We start from the raw sequence: 19,035 nt of genomic DNA on the forward strand, positions 1-19,035 counted from the left end.
AAAGGCAACTTGTCGATACTATATATTTATTTTCAAATAAATAGTTATATAAATATGCACAAAATATACAGTCTTCATATCAGAAAGTATGAGAATTTGGCACGTACGTCTTTGTTAGAAGTCAAAATCTTCCACATGAGAATTTTTTTAGGGAAACTGCACGTATTTAGATAACACCGTATCCCAATCCATCATTTTGGCTTCTGACATAACCTGATTGGCCTGCTTGTCTTCAAAGACGAATTCCAGGTTGTGCCCCCCTCACTGCTGTGGGGATTCCCCTGTGTGTTGGAGTTAAGACGCCGGGCGACCCGTCCTTACGAATGGTTAACACATGTATTCGTCTGAACGCAGGGGAATCAGATTTTGTATTTCTGGACAACATTGGATGACGTCAGGAGTTTCCCCGAGGTTGGACAGCACCTGTCAGAGAAACGACATACATAAAACAGGTGGCGGAAACACATGTTCAATGTATCCCGACTTCCATAGAAGCACATTTATCATTTTGATATCCATAATTTCCCAGTTCTATGTTGACTTTGTTTATTACTGTTTAAGTGTTATCAGCGCCTCATGCATGTCTCTACATAATACATGTATATGTAATTTCACTATTTTAATTATTTTCTTCTCAACTATTGGCATTAAATAACAGATTGTAATAAAATAATAATAATACCTTTTGCATCAGTTTTCTGGTGTCTTTGAAGTGACTGTACTTAGTGGCTCCCTCTACCAATAACGGCAGGGTGTCGGACCGCAGACACTCCCCCGCGAACTCCCAGCAGGCCGTGTGTAGATCAGGGAACTCAAACATCCTAGCGGCACTCATCATTCCTAAATCGTAAGAAATTAATTTATTAATTATCCAAAAATAATCCCCTCTCTCTTTCTCTCTCTCTCTGAGAATACAATACGATGTTGATATAAATGATAGAGAGAATATTGAATCAGGATATTTTCTGCAATAAAATTTAAACTTGAAACAAGAGATATTTTTTTAATCACCTTACCTCTCATTGCAGAGACCCCCCCCCCCCTTACACACATGTATATAAATATTAGATAAGTCCTTAGTATAGGCAAAATATAGAAGACGAAAAATCAGTCGAAGATTTCATATTCTGTTCCAAAGCAGTTTCACTTTATGGTTCGATCTACAGTGGATTTTGTTGTTTTTCAAATCCCATTGAAGAGTCGTACTAGCAGAGCTTCCACTCTATTCAGGACTGCGATGTAAACTACATTGCGTTATCCTGTCTGAATAAAGAATTCATTATAATGAGGAAATTAAAATTCCCTTACCGACCACTGTTCTCGGGTCTACAGCCACCACCCCGCAGTGGATATAACGCATGAGACCCTCAAACACGCTGACGTCAAAATCCTTCACTTCTATAGTGGTGGTGTTTGGGACGGGTCTTTCTGCCGGGGGTGAGCGCTTTTTCCTGCCCAGGGCCCTTTTCATGGACTGGATCCCCCTCCTCAGTTTGGACGTTTCTTTGACGACGTTGTCTGTGGATCTTTGACTTTTTAATATCATTTGGTACATTAGCCTAAAATATTTTTGATATAGCCTATACATATTTCTGTCACAGTTTGAATTAAATTTCATAATCTTTTTACATTGAATTACGGTACATCATTACGATTGATTTACCTGCTGCGCGTGGCCAGAATGGCGCGAATTCCATATACAGGGGTCTTCTCCAGACCTACTAGAAAGGTTACATCGCAAAGGTCTGGCACGGAAATGACGTATTTCAGATCCTCACAAAGTTCGTACCGGTTCTTCAGCACCATAACGAATGGGTTCGAGTCTTTTTCCTGAGCCCAGAAATCACCTGCACAAAGAAAGAACGTGTTTGGGGTCATTCAAAAAAAGGGGCTAATCTGCATTTCACTCTTATTTCTTATTTTGAAAAATAACAACCTCTGAAATAGAAACTGCTGAATTCTTTTGTTTTATACCTTCATCCTCATAATTCATTTCTATAGCTTCACAATCTACCAATTAAAAAAACTTAATGATGGGGAGTACGACCTGTCAATGCTGGTTTCTCGCGCATGGAATCACAAACCCAACATAAATCAATATAGAATGGAAATAAGTTTATTTAATCAAAGTTTACATCAGTGTTTTCTAATTCAATTCTTTATAGGCCACCAAAACAATATTTACATTTCAGACTTGTCATAGATCTAGACCACGTGGACGATGAAACATGTCAACAACTGAGGCATCTGTTGTAACAGTGTCGACGGACAGGGACGTCAGATTTTTATCAGAAGCCTCCAGGCGTAATCTGATTACACTAAGTGGCAGTTCACGACTAATGTTAAACATTATTATCTAAAATCTATCTCAAGATTCATCTATTTTTATCACTTAAAAAACCTGGTGAAAAAATGCCGTTTAGAATAATAAGTTTTTTTTTTAAAAAGTGTGAAAAATTAAAAGGCTGTGCAATTACCGTCTTGTTTTGTACTTTTGAGTTCCATCTTTCTCTGTGAGCCACTCTTTGGTATAATCTTTTATTATGGGTATATCTCTGTAGAATATAGATGTGCTATGTGTAGATGAAAATTGAGACTCGAATTTATATGTATTGATTTGTGTCAGAAACGAGTACTACCTCTCCAGTAATTATCAAGTTCTTGTCGATAATTACAGAAAACGTGACATCTTCCTTACGTTTAAAGTTTTGATTGCGACAATTCAACGAGTACTTTGCTAATCATGTGTGAACCTAAGTAAACACGGGTAAATAGAAGGATGAATTTGTGATTTGTTTGTGTTGTATTGTTAGTAGAAGTACTAACATGCAATCTCTCTCTCTCTCTCTCTCTCTCTCTCTCTCTCTCTCTCTCTCTCTCTCTCTCTCTCTCTGTGTGTGTGTGTGTGTGTGTGTGTGTGTGTGTGTGTGTGTGTGTGTGTGTGTGTGTGCGTGTGTGTGTGTGTGTGTGTAAAAAATAAAAATAAAAAGATACACGAAAATGTTTAGTAAAGCTTTAACATAGTAAACCGATCATTGCGAAAAGTAATTATATATATATGGGAGGGGGGGGGGGGGGTCAGCCGGGGGTCTATCTTCACCAGGTAAGATGGGTGATTCGGACGACCAGTGTTCTTCGCTGTCAGGTTCGAACTTTCGTAATTGAATCGGATAATGAAGTATATTTCGTTTTTTAATCTGCAAAACAAATTCATTCATTGCAGTCAACATTGACTCAGAATTTATCAATTGACTGATATGCAGATCTCTATAATTATCAAGTTTTACAGACTGCAGCATCTACTTTCATAAGTCTGAGCAGGAATCTAAAGATGAATAATTTATGTGTAATTTGGTTGAATCTACATTGTTTAATAACAGTTTCCTATGTGTGTTTACATATGTATTATATCCTTTTAACACTCTTAGAAGTGCCTGTGTCGGATCACAGACAGATGTGACCACCGGACACGACTCAGTGTCTACAGGAGCAGGACATGGAGTTTATGGAATTTGAGCGAAAATATCAAGGCGGTTTCAGAAAATAGCGGTTGTGTTTCTTACTTTATTCTCAGTGTGTGCATATGTAGCGTGTTGACCCTTGATGTATAAATATACAACCAAGAGGAATATTTTCGATGATACACATTTCAATGATTATAAAAGGCGAAAAATAAAGATTTTTATGAAATGAATATAAAATGGAAAAATCTACGTCCACTAATCGAGTACTTGCGGGCGAATTTATTATTTCTTCATTTACATGTGTGGAAGATACGTATCAATTTGAATATCTAGTATTACCTATTGAAGTTATTTAATCCCCCCCCCCCAGTTTTAACAACATTTATTCAGGTATATAGTCAGGCTTTTACAAACCCTTACAACCCAAACTGACCAGGGGGTACAGGGTTTTAAGAATTCTAACTCTTTCGCTCACACATTCACACGGACAGACATTCATACTAAACGAAGGCTAGAAGTAAAGAAAGTAGAAAAAATTGACAATGTACTCTGGCTGAGTTCATAAATATCATACATTAACAATCAGATATATGATGTAATACCAAGGTTGTTATTTAAAAAATACTACTTTAAACACACTATTGATTGAATATACATTTACTTCACCTCGTACATGTACGAAGAAAAAGAAAATTATAACAAATGTATATAATATTAAAAAAGAAGCATTTTAGGATATTTTGTTTTAACATAGAATTTTTCTGTTATACTTGAGCTAATGTTTCAAATAATTTCCATTTCTTTTCAAACTGATCTGTACAATTATATTTACTTGCAATTTGTTTTTCCACTCTGTATACAGTAGTCCAAGTGGCTTTAAATTTAAATATTTAATTAACTTTATAATTTGTATAGGTCTATACTTTATATTTTTCCACGTCTCTGGAGTGAACGTGAGGGTTGGACTTCAGTAATATATCCCATGGGGTAAATAAAAGCGGCGTGAACTTGTCTTTTTATATGAGTGAGGTTAGTTTGAATATACACATTTATAAATGTTTTTATAATTTCTTGTGCAAGTTTGTTCATTTTATTTCTCATCGGGTTCGAAATCCAGTCTTTAGGGAAAGAAAGATGTCTGCGCCCTTTCGATCATGATTGTAAACAAACATTGTAGAGCATTACTTTTCAAGCGGCTTCCAAAACACTGCAGGCAGCTAAAATATTTTTCAAGTAAGAGAGAAATCCATAACAATAATGAATCACTTCATTTTAGAAAGCAGTAACCACAACAGAAAGTTGTCCATAAAGCTGTAGATCTACCCGGAATTGAAGAATGTTGGACAGAAAGTCACTGGACAAAAAGTCACGGACACAAAATGACCATGGACAAAAAGTCACAATAAGAAATGTTATGAAAGTAGGACAAAATGTCACAGGACAGAAAGTCACAGTTTTATAAGAAAATAAGACAAAAAGTCACAATTAGAAATTTTATGAAAACAACAAAATGTCACAGGACAAAAAATTTTATAAGAAAATAAAAAGTATTGATTTCTATATATATTTGAAAACATATCTGTTCTTTTTGTAAAGTTTAAGAAAATATATATGCAAAATTTATACTTTCTATGAGATTTTGATACTAATTATAAAATTGTTATGCCATTTATCATGCAACCCTTATGTATGCGCATATCAGGAGAACTCGTACCCAGGAGAACTTCTACCCAGAAATTTGGGTACGAGTTCTCCTGGAGAAGTCGTACCCAGGTACGAGTTCTCCAAGAGAAGTCGTACCCATCAATATCTGGGTACGAGTTCTCCTGGAGAAAAACTTTGTAATTTTTATCAAATAGAAATGTGGGTATGAGTTCTTCTAAAGAAAAACTTGTCAATTGTATTATAAAAATCTGGGTACGAGTTCTCCCGCAGAAAACACATAGTTATTTTATCAGATAAATCTGGGTACGAGTTCTCCTGCAGAAAAAACTTTGTCATTTCTGTCATAAAAATCTGGGTACGAATTCTTCTACAGAAAAAACTTTGTCATTTCTGTCATAAAAATCTGGGTACGAGTTCTCCTGGTAAAAAACTTAGTCATTTTGTCATATAAATCAGGGTACGAGTTTTCCTCCCTGTGCCGGAGAATAGAGGTACGCTATAAAAATACAATGTCGCAGGTTTAAAATTGGTGTTTAATTGCAATAATTATACTAATTATCGTCTCAAGCCAAACAGCAATTCAAATGAAAAACAAAACAACAAACAAGTATGATCATTGTATTTACTTTTTTTTTTATTCAATTGAAAGGCATGTTCATAGCAAATTATGTATAATGTATGAAATCCTCAATTTTTTCAAGGAGATGTTGTACCCTAAAATGGTAATGAGATAAACTCGTATCAAAATTTTGATTATTATATAATGACAAAGTTTTTCTCCAGGAGAACTCTTACCAGAATTTATATAACAATAAAGACATAGTTTTTCTCCAATGAGAATCCATTTAATAAAATGAATTAAGTTTTATTTCTCCGGGAGAACTTGTACCTAGATTTTCATAACAATTTTTTTTTCTCCAGGAGAACTCGTACCCAGATTTATCAGATAAAATGGCAAAGTTTTTTCTTTGGGAGAACTCGTACTTAGATTTTCATAACAATTTTTTTCTCTCCAGGACAACTCGTACTCAGATTTATCAGATAAAATGACAGTTTTTTCTCCAGGAGAACTCGTACCCAGATAAATATCCGATAAAGTGACTATGTTTTTTTCCGGGAGAACTCGTACCCAGGTTTTTATGACAGAAATGACAAAGTTTTTCACCAGGAGAACTCGTACCCAGATTTTTATGTGTTTAATTTCAAAGTTTTTCTCCAGGAGGACTCGTACCCAGATTTTTATAATACAATTGACAAGTTTTTCTTTAGGAGAACTCGTACCCACATTTCTATTTGATAGAATGACAAAGTTTTTCTCCAGGAGAACTCGTACCCAGATATTAATGGGTACGACTTCTCTTGGAGAACTCGTACCTGGGTACGACTTCTCCAAGAGAACTCGTACCCAAATTTCTGGGTACAACTTCTCCTGGGTACGGGTTCTCCTGGGTACGAGTTCTCCAGAAGTCGTATCGTATGCGGACGATACAACCCAAGATGTCTCGGATAAAAGTATAGATGTTACAGAAAACAAATTACATATGGATCTTAAGAATACTTTGGAATGGATGGATAAAAACAAACTTACAATCAATCTCAAGAAAACGCAGTGCATCATAATTGGTACAGATTAAAGATTAAGAAATTGTAGAAAACTTTCGATAACAGTGGACAATATCGCCATCGAAAATGTATCATGTGCAAAACTACTTAGTGTTTATATTGACAGATGTCTTACATGGTCTGAACATGTTGAAATTTTAACCAAAAAACTTGCAAGCAAAATAGGTGTGTTATCTAGATTACGTTCATTCTTGTCAACTGAATTATTACTAAAAAAATTTAATACAATTGTTTTTCCTCATTTTAACTACTGTTGTACTGTTTGGGGCAATATGAAAAACAAGGACGGTCTTTACAATTTATGCAAACTTCAAAAGCGAGCTGCTAGAGTGATTTTAAATAGAAATTTTTATACACCTACAACAGAAATGATGCAGCAATTTAGATGGATGCCTTTGTCAGACTACTTTCAAATTGTATATAGAACTATCATTCTTGTCTTCAAAGTTTTACATAGTCTAACCCCCAATTATTTAGATGTTTTTCAGTATATTCATGAAATTAGCAGTAGATCTACCAGATTAAGTCAAAGTAATTCATTATATATCCAGAGAGCAAAGACACAATATTTTAGAAGATCTTACAATTTACGGTTCGCAGTCATGGAATAATATGCCAGAATTTTTAAAATATTACCCAACATTGGAAACTTTTAAATCCACTTATCTTAGAAAATTTTTTCATTCAGGAAATTAAAACCATATAGATTTGTTTCTAATTATTTTCATTTTTATTTTTATTTGTTTATTCATTTATTTTGTTTTATTTTCAGTTTTAAATATGTAAATAGCATACATGTATGTATACAACATACCTTCATATACTATTTTATATTGTATCTGTATAATACTGCTGTCTGTATATATGTTTTCAGCACCACAATGTAAACTAGCTATAAACTAATTGTGCTATCCTGTTTAAATAAAGGACATTATTATTATTATTATATTTATTGTATTTGAAATATTATTTTTAAAAAGAGAGATTTTTTTTATTGAGATAAAATAAGAATAAGCTTTATGATCATTTGGTTTAGTATACTACATATTAATGATTGTCAGAACAAAATCTGATGGCAGAATTATGGTTGGCTTCCTTTCACTCCAGATTATTGTCAAAACAAGAAGTGAACTGTCATATAATAATTGCTATATAAACAAGTTGATGATTTTTCCTTTCTTATTATCTAATAATGAACATCTAATAATGAACTGAAAGTGCTAAATGTGGCAAAACAAACACCAATAAGAATGATGACAGGTATTCCCTTCTACCTCCTATCCACTGTAAGAAATGTCTGGTGTCTGAACAACAGCTTTAGTGAGAATTTTTGTGACTTTTCCTACCGATTTTGTGACTTTTTTTCCAGTGATGTTTTGTCCTGTGACTTTCTGTCCGTATACCGAATTGAACTGTAGAACTGGACCTGCCCAGTTTCCCATCTCTGTGCAACATATTCTGTAACATTTTTCTTCTATGGAAATTCTTGGCGTCAACCGTTATCTGGCTCGAAATCAATGGTCTAATCAAAACATAAATTGTATTAAAACAAGGCCCAAAATTTCCAAGAAATTGAATACATTGTACTTGTGATTGAATTTTTACTTGGTAAATTGTAGGGTAGGGTAATGTTTCCCTCTTGAAGTTAAGTATACAAAAACTCTTCCATTTCAGAACTTTTAAGCATCATTTTTTTCCCATTAGAACAACAAAATCAGATTGAAGGTATTTGGTTGTTGTATTTGCACTCTTTGTGACCAGGCAAACATTTTGATGTAAAATATAGCATACTGTCAGACTGGATATATTGAGTTAAGAAACATGTCAGTTCACTTTGATGAAGTCTCTAGAAGCATTGGATAAAAGAGTGCCCAAGTCACTGTGTGAAAACTGGAACACACAGAAATTAAGAATCTGACATAGATTTGATACTACTTTGAACCAAGGGCACCTGACATTTAGACACACACTCCTTTTGATCCACCCCCTCCTTTAAATGTGCAAAACAAAACTGATAAGAAATATTTCCATATTTCCTGTAAAGTCGTGAATTCTATGTCCATTTTTTCAATTCCCAATGCCATTGCAGATACAACAGATCTAAAAAATTCCGAGAATTTTTGCACATTTAAAGGATGGGGTGGATCAAAAAGGAGTGTGGGTCCAAATGCCAGGTGCCATAACCTAAACGTTATAGGTAGAATTGTGTATTATGTGTTGTGGTTCCCTATCTATAGTTTAGTGTATGACCTTCATTCTCTAAAGAAGCAGTGTTCAAAATTGGTTTAAGACGTGGTATAGACCACGGGTCTATGCCAAAACAAGATGACATAGACCTCATCGAATTGGCATAGACCGCAACATTGAAAAAAAATAACACAAATTTAAAATATTGTTATTTACTTCTAATGTACTTAGAAAGTATATTTTCTTTCCATTTTCATAACAATGTCCTCCTTTCCTCATAACGTTTATCAGACGTCCACTTTTGGGATAACTCTATTGCTTGAAACCTAAAAAATCGGCATAGACAATTTGGTCTATCCCAATTACAATTTGACATAGACTGGTCTATCGGCCTATGGTTAATTTCGAACACTGTATAAGTCACAATGTAACAAGATGTGTAAATATGGTTTAACTCTTCAGAATGAGTTTTTGTTTTATCAGGTTCTTCCTCAGATGAATATGATCTCGTTGTCATTGGTGGTGGATCGGGGGGCTTAGCGTGTGCTAAAGCAGGTAGAATATTCAACTGTTATATCAACTACTTTCAAAATTGTATTAGATTCATTTCAACAAATGTATGATAGTACTTGTTTTTATTGTTCTTTGTTTTACTTATAATGACTATAAAAGCTAAGTTTCAAAATGTAAATTATCTTTTACTCTCTCAAGTTCAAAATTTGCAATTTTTCCACACGGTAGCCTCCCAGCTTGACAAGAAGGTTGCTGTCTTGGATTTTGTGACCCCCTCCACTCAAGGTGAGTAATTGAGGATTAATTATGAAGGTAAGTATAATGTGGATTAATTATGAAGGGAAGTAAATGTGGATTATTTATGAAGGGAAATAAATGTGGATTAATTATGAAGGGAAGTAAATGTGGATTAATTATGAAGGGAAGTAAATGTGGATTAATTATGAAGGGAAGTAAATGTCAAAAGGACTGAGAATACTGTACATTTCTAAACAATTTTACCAATTGCTATAACATCCCCACTCACTGCAATATATTCACTACAGAAATTAATTCTCCACCCGTCACTCACTTCAATATATTTATGACAGAAGTGATTTCCCCATGATGATGCAGACAGAGAATAAATAGTGGATTTGGATGCTCCTTTTTCTTAGCTTTAAATAGTGATTTTTTGTTACACATAACATGTAATTGATCAAAATAAAGAAATAATGAATTTAGTATAGACTAATTAGTGATTCCTATTTCATAAAATATTCAGGGACAACATGGGGCTTGGGAGGAACCTGTGTGAATGTTGGATGTATCCCTAAAAAGCTGATGCACCATGCTGCTCTCCTGGGTCAGGCTGTTAAAGATGCCAGAGCATATGGGTGGAATGTTTCAGACCAGGTCCAAAATGACTGGTAACTAAATCTCACTGTGTCCAAAATGACTGGTAACTTAATCACACACTTTCTGTGGGGCTGCATCATTTTTCTTATGTACATGGACATTGGGGCCATTATATCTAAATGTACCTGCTTATTTTCAAGTTTACAAAATCCGTTTTTTACGTACATATGTATCTGTATTTTCAATGATTTTAACCATTCCAAAGTTTGAAATATACCATCACCTTGTCACCTTGAAATTTTGGGGGTCAAAACTATGACATTGAACCCTCATGACATACTGGTGAAGACTTGAAATACACCCCAAGCAACTTTATGTTAAGAGCAAGGAGGCATAACCAGCATTAGAAAAAATGAACAATGGATTCTTGGCTTTCATGTATTGTTTGGGATTGATTATCAAAGGAACTAAAAAATGAGATGATATACACAGTCTTGTTTAAATTCAGCTTTTCGCAAAGTCTATGGTCATTATAACGATCTAGTTTGCCAACACAACCTATCATTGGGTCAAATGCTGTCTGAGTAGACATGTTTCTTACCGATTGTTAGGCTGTTCTTGGCACACTGATTTTGACTACGGATAACTCCATTTACCTGAACAAGATATAGGGCTCACAGGAGGTGTGACCAGTCAACAGGGGATGCATACTTCTCCTAGGCACCTGATCTCACCTCTGGTATGTCCAGGGGTCCGTGTTTGCCCAACTCTATTTTGTATTGCTTATAGGAGTTATGAGATTCATCACTGTTCATTATCCTCACCTTTTATACTCTAGAGGCAAATGCGCCATAACACTATTTTCTGCATAAATGTCTGCTAATGTTAAGTATAGGCTTTATCACAGTGTAAGTTATTGCTATGGCGAGCGTTCCAGATGTACAAGTGGCACTACAAGGTCTCTTGCTTTTTTAGTCCATCGTGGGATCAGCACTGTGCTAAAAGAACTGTACTTTAGTGAATTACCATATATAAGCAGCATTTTTAGCAAGGATTTAATTTTGGCATTATTAGTGAGGGTGTTAAGAACACTAAAATTGATTATTGCTAGCAATTTATTACGTATCGTAGGAAATAGTTATCTTTCTTGGAATTATAAAGTCACAAAAATTAGCTGTCGTTAAATATTTATAACGTTACCATTTTTATGGGAAAAATCACTAAAGTTAATCGCTAAAAATTCCATTTATACGGTATTTTTTTTGTTTCGACATTATGTTTTATTTTCTTGAATCAGGGCAACTTTGTCTACTGCAGTGCAGTCTCATGTCAAATCCTTAAACTGGGGTCACCGAGTTCAACTACACAACAAGTAAGGTTTTAAACTTAAAGGAAAGCTAGCTGACAGACAGCACACACATGTAAGTTTCTTCAGAAATCAGATGCAGGTACTGGAAAGCACAAACTTGCTTTTTTTTTTAGAAATCAGATGCATTACAGAATTTCGAATTACAATATCTGGGAATGTGATTTATTATTCTGAAAAAGAATTGTATGTATTAAGTTTTCTTTATTATTTTACGTGCACCTATCAGAAAGTTATAAGTGTCTGTGACATTTGCTAGAAGTTGAATGTAAATTCTGTAAGTACATGTACCTGTATTTTAAATTGCTTCATTTCAGAGGGGTAGAATACATTAATGGTTTGGGGAGTTTTGTAGATGCAAAAACTGTGAAAGTCACTGATCAAAATGGAAAAGAGGTAATTATCTTCGTCTATGCCACAGGCAATTATATCACTTGGATTTGAATTCACTATTAAAGAGTACTCTTTTTAAAATAGTAAATTCGAACCCATGCGATGTAATTTCCTGTGCTCTATGCTGTCATATTGAAAATGAGAACAAATGCTGTAAGTAATTGTAACAGAATTTACCTCCATGTTTAGTTATTGGTGTAGATGTAAAAAAAAAAAAAAAAAAAATCGCATTTGATTGTAAATGTTTTTCATTGTAGTTTAATAGATAAAAGTTTATAACCTGATTACATGACAAGTATTCATTATTCATAGAGACATTTGAGGACCAAACATGCAGTGATTGCAGTAGGAGTCAAACCTTACATTCCCTCAGAGGTCAGAAAATTTGCTTTCCTTTTGTAAGCACATTGCCTTGCATTCACAGTGTGTACATTTTCTATGCCCCCGCCATGAAATGGCTAGGGGCAACCACCATTCTGTTATTCCATCATAGTTAATTTTTCAGACATATGTTGCCGTGCTTGTAGATAATAAGCCAATATTTAGTATATGACATATTGATAAAGTTCTAATTTTCCTATTGATTCACTTATTTTTATGAGAGTTATTGCCCTTAGACCTTGAAAATTATTCACAGTTAATCCAGACTGGCTTTATAGATAATGAGATAGATGACAGAGTGTGCCTTGATAAAATGAATTACAGATTAAGTTTCACTTCCATGTTTACTGATCTACTTTTAATAATAACTATTATTGTTGGATTCTAAAAAAAATATCCAAGTCAATAATTTATTTATTTTTTCACTAGACTTTTACATGTACACATAGATAAAATGAACAGTCATGAACAAAGAGTGTTGATTTTTTTTTTTTTTTATCAATTTGTTACAAAAGTGTGTCAAGTGATCAATGTTCCCAGAAATATCATTTAATACGATTTACACAAAATGTCATTTAATTGTCAACTTGGTTTTTATATCTAAAAGAAATACAATATTCTATATAAAATCTCAATTGATAAAATTAGTCAGTGTGTTCCTTTCTGCGTCAAAAGTGTCTTAGTACTTAGGGTCTACCTTGCATCTCCATGTCCAGGAAATAAATGTAATTCTCTTTACAACCGCTCTCCATTCTCTAAGAATTTAACTTGTACTGTACAAGAAAACAGAAGCGGTGCATGTAATTCTCTTTACAACCTCTCTCCATTCTCTAAGAATTTAACTTGTACTGTACAAGAAAACAGAAGCGGTGCATGTAATTCTCTTTACAACCTCTATCCATTCTCTAAGAATTTAACTTGTACTGTACAAGAAAACAGAAGCGGTGCATGTAATTCTCTTTACAACCTCTATCCATTCTCTAAGAATTTAACTTGTACTGTACAAGAAAACAGAAGCGGTGCATGTAATTCTCTTTACAACCTCTATCCATTCTCTAAGAATTTAACTTGTACTGTACAAGAAAACAGAAGCGGTGCATGTAATTGTTTTATCCTATTTTTGTTTTATTGCACCGTTATTTTTACATCCTTGGACTTGTGTATCAGCATTGGGCATTCATGTCACAGTGGCACACCTAGAGTCATTTTTGTGATGTTTTATTTTTCACTTTGCAGATACCAGGTGCTTTAGAATACGCTATATCAAGTGATGATCTTTTCTGGTTGAAGAAATCACCAGGAAAAACGTAAGGAAGATCCAAGCAAAACCACACACACTTCTCTCTAAAGCAGAACTACACACACTTCTCTCTAAAGCAGAACTACACACACTTCTCTCTAAAGCAGAACTACACACACTTCTCTCTAAAGCAGAACTACACACACTTCTCTCTAAAGCAGAACTACACACACTTCTCTCTAAAGCAGAACTACACACACTTCTCTCTAAAGCAGAACTACACAAGCTTCTCTCTAAAGCAGAACTACACACACTTCTCTCTAAAGCAGAACTACACACACTTCTCTCTAAAGCAGAACTACACAAGCTTCTCTCTAAAGCAGAACTACACACACTTCTCTCTAAAGCAGAACTACACACACTTCTCTCTAAAGCAGAACTACACAAGCTTCTCTCTAAAGCAGAACTACACACACTTCTCTCTAAAGCAGAACTACACACACTTCTCTCTAAAGCAGAACTACACAAGCTTCTCTCTAAAGCAGAACTACACACACTTCTCTCTAAAGCAGAACTACACACACTTCTCTCTAAAGCAGAACTACACACACTTCTCTCTAAAGCAGAACTACACACACTTCTCTCTAAAGCAAAACTACACACACTTCTCTCTAAAGCAGAACTACACACACTTCTCTCTAAAGCAGAACTACACACACTTCTCTCTAAAGCAGAACTACACACACTTCTCTCTAAAGCAGAACTACACACACTTCTCTCTAAAGCAGAACTACACACACTTCTCTCTAAAGCAGAACTACACACACTTCTCTCTAAAGCAAAACTACACACACTTCTCTCTAAAGCAGAACTACACACACTTCTCTCTAAAGCAGAACTACACACACTTCTCTCTAAAGCAGAACTACACACACTTCTCTCTAAAGCAGAACTACACACACTTCTCTCTAAAGCAGAACTACACACACTTCTCTCTAAAGCAGAACTACACACACTTCTCTCTAAAGCAGAACTACACACACTTCTCTCTAAAGCAAAACTACACACGCTTCTCTCTAAAGCAAAACTACACACGCTTCTCTCTAAAGCAAAACTACACACGCTTCTCTCTAAAGCAAAACTACACACGCTTCTCTCTAAAGCAGAACTACACACACTTCTCTCTAAAGCAGAACTACACACACTTCTCTCTAAAGCAAAACTACACACGCTTCTCTCTAAAGCAAAACTACACACGCTTCTCTCTAAAGCAAAACTACACACGCTTCTCTCTAAAGCAAAACTACACACGCTTCTCTCTAAAGCAAAACTACACACACTTCTCTCTAAAGCAGAACTACACACACTTCTCTCTAAAGCAGAACTACACACACTTCTCTCTAAAGCAGAACTACACACACTTCTCTCTAAAGCAGAACTACACACACTTCTCTCTAAAGCAGAACTACGCAAGCTTCTCTCTAAAGCAAAACTACACACACACTTCTCTCTAAAGCAAAACTATACACAAACTTCTCTCTAAAGCAAAACTACACGTCTCTCTCCGTTCTCTAAGAATTTAACTTGTACTGTACATGTATTTCAAAATGTGTCACTTAGGATGATGAAACTTTTCCAACTTTTCAAGTCCTGTTCATAAACCATGGCACATACTCAAAGCCTGGTTGTTATGGCATCTTTATCAACATATTCCATATATATATATATATAATATGTTTTGCCGTAGTGCAGTGTTGTTTTTCTCATTTGAAAATATCAAAATAAGTATATTTCATTTTAAATACTGTGTAATTACTAAATTGTAAATAGTGCTTTTAAGACAAGCACCTCATTTTCATATTATTTCTTGATAAGTTTTATGATAGTCTTGGGTATTGGAAATATCATAGATCGAAACTTTATTTTTTTTCTCCTAGATTTCACTGAATGATGGGTTTGTTAATGTTATATGGAAATGTGATCAACATAGCTTCTGAAGACTATCTAAATATACTTCAGTTTTTACATTTTATTGTAGTCAGGAAGAAATATTCATAAGTTTTTGACATACTCCCTCAAAAATTTCATCCCAGAATCCTTTACTCATTAACCGTTACTCTATTATATATCAAACTTTGAATGAAATTTGCATTAATCAAATAAATTAAGGATGTCGTAAATGTTGGATTTTCTGTAAACTTTCAGGTTAATGGTTGGTGCTAGTTGTATCCTTTTGAAAACAAGACGTAAATGGAAAAGAAAATGGTAAAAAAAAAAATTGTGATTATTTTTGTCAGATGATGTGATATGTCTTGTTTTTTGTCAAATGATGTGATATGTCTTGTTTTTGTCAGATGATGTGATATGTCTTGTTTTTTGTCAGATGATGTGATATGTCTTGTTTTTTGTCAGATGATGTGATATGTCTTGTTTTTGTCAGATGATGTGATATGTCTTGTTTTTTGTCAGATGATGTGATATGTCTTGTTTTTTTGTCAGATGATGTGATATGTCTTGTTTTTTGTCAGATGATGTGATATGTCTTGTTTTTTGTCAGATGATGTGATATGTCTTGTTTTTTTGTCAGATGATGTGATATGTCTTGTTTTTTGTCAGATGATGTGATATGTCTTGTTTTTTGTCAGATGACGTGATATGTCTTGTTTTTTTGTCAGATGATGTGATATGTCTTGTTTTGTGTCAGATGATGTGATATGTCTTGTTTTGTGGAGGATGAGTAAGAGTGCTTATCCTGCCTCTGATAAAAATCTTGGAATTTCAATGGCTGAAACCAATACTACATACAGCAATATTATGCCTCTCACTAACCTAATATTGTCAATATGCCCCTTCCACTTGGTTTACTGACCACATATGTCTACTATGACGTCATGAGAATATGTATACCATGTCGCTGGAGTCAGTGCATATTATGACGTCATAGGTGTACGAAAACAGATGAATTCATTTTTTAATTTATAGTTTTTTGAAAAACATGTTTTTATTTTGTTGTTGATGGTTTAAATGTTGCAGCCACTTTTTCATTGTTGTACATTTGATAAAGTATCTCAAGAATACATACATTGTAGTCATTAATTATTGTTGTACATGTACACCAAATAAGCATCAAGAATGAATAATGTCAATATGCCTTTGATGTATACGTAAAACCATCGACAGGATAAATTCGTTATGTAGACACTTAGAGGGGTAATACAGAAATATATGGGGTCCTTGAAGAAAAAACATTAGAGCCTCGCCCAATATGATTTTTTTTCAAGGACCCCATATATTTCCGTATTACCCCTTTAAGTGTCTACCTAACTAATAATACAATTGTCTGAATAAAATTGAATGGAAATAGAACACCTTAACTCGCTCAGACATTGCCTTAGAATGTGGTGGTTTTCTGAATGGTTTGGGGATTGACACAACGATTATGGTCCGATCCAGGCCACTCCGGCAGTTTGATCAGGTATCGTAATGCAGGTTTTTATACCCCCCGCAACAAGTTGTGGGGGGGTATACTGGAATCGGGTTGTCTGTCTGTCTGTCCGTCCGTCCGTCCGTCCGTCTGTAGACGCAATGGTTTCTGGGTTCTAAAGCATTATCCTTTCCACCTACCGTCACCATATCATATATATGGACTACCCATGGGATGAAGATGTTCCCTATCGATTTTGGGGTCCAAAGGTCAAGCGCACTGGACATTGAAGTAACAATATGGTTTCCAGGCTCTAAAGCGTTATCCTTTCCACCTACAGTCACCATATCATATATATGGACTACCCATGGGATGAAGATGTTCCCTATCGATTTTGGGGTCAAAAGGTCAAAGGTCAAGCGCACTGGACATCGAAGTAACAATATGGTTTCTGGGCTCTAAAGCGTTATTCTTTCCACCTACAGTCACCATATCATACATATGGACTACCCATGAGATGAAGATGTTCCCTATCGATTTTGGGGTCAAAAGGTCAAAGGTCAAGTGCACTGGACATTGAAGTAGCAATATGGTTTCCGGGCTCTAAAGCGTTATCCTTTCCACCTACAGTCACCATATCATACATATGGACTACCCATGGAATGAAGATGTTCCCTATTGATTTTGGGGTCAAAAGGTCAAAGGTCACGCGCACTGGACATCGAAGTAGCAATATGGTTTCCATTTAAATTCTTTAATGGCTTTTTTCATCACATGGAGATGCTGTGTTCCTAGATACCTTTTGGATCATAATACTGAAGTTTTACCTATTACCAACACCCTTTGGGAGATTGGGGTATTCTTAGTGAGCATTGCTCACAGTACCTCTTGTTTCTTAGGGTGATAATTTTGGTAGTCTAGTATCATGCTGCCAAATTTTCGATAGCTAAATCTGCACCCGAATGTGTCCAAATCATGTTATGTAATTTTGTTAGAAAGATAACTTTATATTGCAGTTGTTTTTATGTCAAAGGTATGTGTGTATGTAGCACTCTTCAACTTGGGAGGTAAATAAATTACTGGGGGTTTTTTGTCAGTTGTTTCTGACATCAGTAAAACGTTTTACAGATAAGTTATTTCTCTACCCTGCTTATCCATTTTTATGCTTGGAACTCTTTGTCTGCCTAAATATATTCCATAAAAAATTATTTGTTTACGTTTGAGCTAGAAATTGACAAATTTTACGCCCACAGAAAAAACAGCTGTGCAGTAAATCATGTTACCATATTCATGTAGAAGTTGCCTCTGTTAGATCTGATATCTATCGAGGACAAAGAAGTACACACGTCTGGATATGATCATTAATGGTTATGTTTTAATCTTTACATATATAAAAAATGGTTGTTTTTCATCATTTCTTGTTGCAGCAAATGGCAGGTCTTGTTGCTGATTATATGGAGTCGGAAGGTACAAGATTTCTGAAGACCTGTGTTCCGGTAAGCATAGATAAAAACAGGGAAGGACAACTGGTGGTGAAGTATGAGGATCTGTCAAACAGACAGATACAGGAGGAAATCTTCGATACGGTCATGTTTGCTACAGGTTTGTGCATCACCTATCACTTTCCTAGACTTCAGCGTTTCTGATAGTTATGATGAATTCTGAAATATTTTCTTCTAGGCCGACACGCTGTGATAAAGAACATTAATTTAGAAGGAATAGGGGTGAAAATTGACGAGGGGGCTCAGAAGATTATTGGTGACCATGATAATGACCATGAAAGGACCAATGTGCCAAATATTTATGCTATTGGTGATATATTACACGTAAGTTAGCTATGCTGTTCTGATATATTACACGTAAGTTAGCTATGCTATTGGTGATATATTACATGTAAGTTAGCTATGCTATTGGTGATATATTACATGTAAGTTAGCTATGC

General features: G+C 34.9%; 2 protein-coding genes across 3 annotated transcripts in view; one reads left to right on the forward strand and one right to left on the reverse strand.

Annotated features, from left to right (window-relative positions):
• Positions 1–9: 9 nt before the first annotated feature.
• LOC125670558 (serine-enriched protein-like) lies at positions 10–2,099 on the reverse strand. Its single transcript, XM_048905790.2, has 5 exons — positions 1,975–2,099; positions 1,664–1,847; positions 1,309–1,559; positions 683–840; positions 10–423 (listed from the first exon to the last, which is right to left on the reverse strand). Exons 1-5 carry the CDS (start codon positions 1,991–1,993, stop codon positions 328–330), a joined length of 708 nt encoding a protein of 235 aa, XP_048761747.1. The 5' UTR covers positions 1,994–2,099; the 3' UTR covers positions 10–327.
• A 2,455-nt stretch (positions 2,100–4,554) lies between these two features.
• Positions 4,555–19,035, forward strand: part of LOC125670528 (thioredoxin reductase 2, mitochondrial-like) — a 38,649-nt gene continuing 24,168 nt past the window's right edge. Inside the window, exons 1-12 of one of the 2 annotated variants that reach the window (XM_048905743.2) lie at positions 4,555–4,697; positions 9,423–9,494; positions 9,681–9,737; positions 10,216–10,360; positions 11,587–11,661; positions 11,973–12,051; positions 12,361–12,423; positions 13,666–13,736; positions 15,875–15,894; positions 17,053–17,144; positions 18,521–18,695; positions 18,774–18,919. In XM_048905743.2, coding sequence (XP_048761700.2) covers positions 4,619–4,697; positions 9,423–9,494; positions 9,681–9,737; positions 10,216–10,360; positions 11,587–11,661; positions 11,973–12,051; positions 12,361–12,423; positions 13,666–13,736; positions 15,875–15,894; positions 17,053–17,144; positions 18,521–18,695; positions 18,774–18,919 — 1,074 coding nt within the window. In that variant the 5' untranslated portion in view covers positions 4,555–4,618. The remainder of the gene's footprint in view (positions 4,698–9,422; positions 9,495–9,680; positions 9,738–10,215; positions 10,361–11,586; positions 11,662–11,972; positions 12,052–12,360; positions 12,424–13,665; positions 13,737–15,874; positions 15,895–17,052; positions 17,145–18,520; positions 18,696–18,773; positions 18,920–19,035) is intronic. The other variant, XM_048905739.2, reaches the window with a different exon arrangement.

The sequence above is a fragment of the Ostrea edulis genome, chromosome 1 (assembly GCF_947568905.1).
Source record: "Ostrea edulis chromosome 1, xbOstEdul1.1, whole genome shotgun sequence".
NCBI lineage: Eukaryota > Metazoa > Mollusca > Bivalvia > Ostreida > Ostreidae > Ostrea > Ostrea edulis.

Coding starts and splice junctions, on each gene's coding strand:
- LOC125670558 (XM_048905790.2), bottom strand. Junction 1,560..1,663: donor ATTCTGGCCACGCGCAGCAG/GTAAATCAATCG, acceptor AAAATATTTTAG/GCTAATGTACCAAATGATAT. Junction 841..1,308: donor AGACCCGAGAACAGTGGTCG/GTAAGGGAATTT, acceptor CTTACGATTTAG/GAATGATGAGTGCCGCTAGG.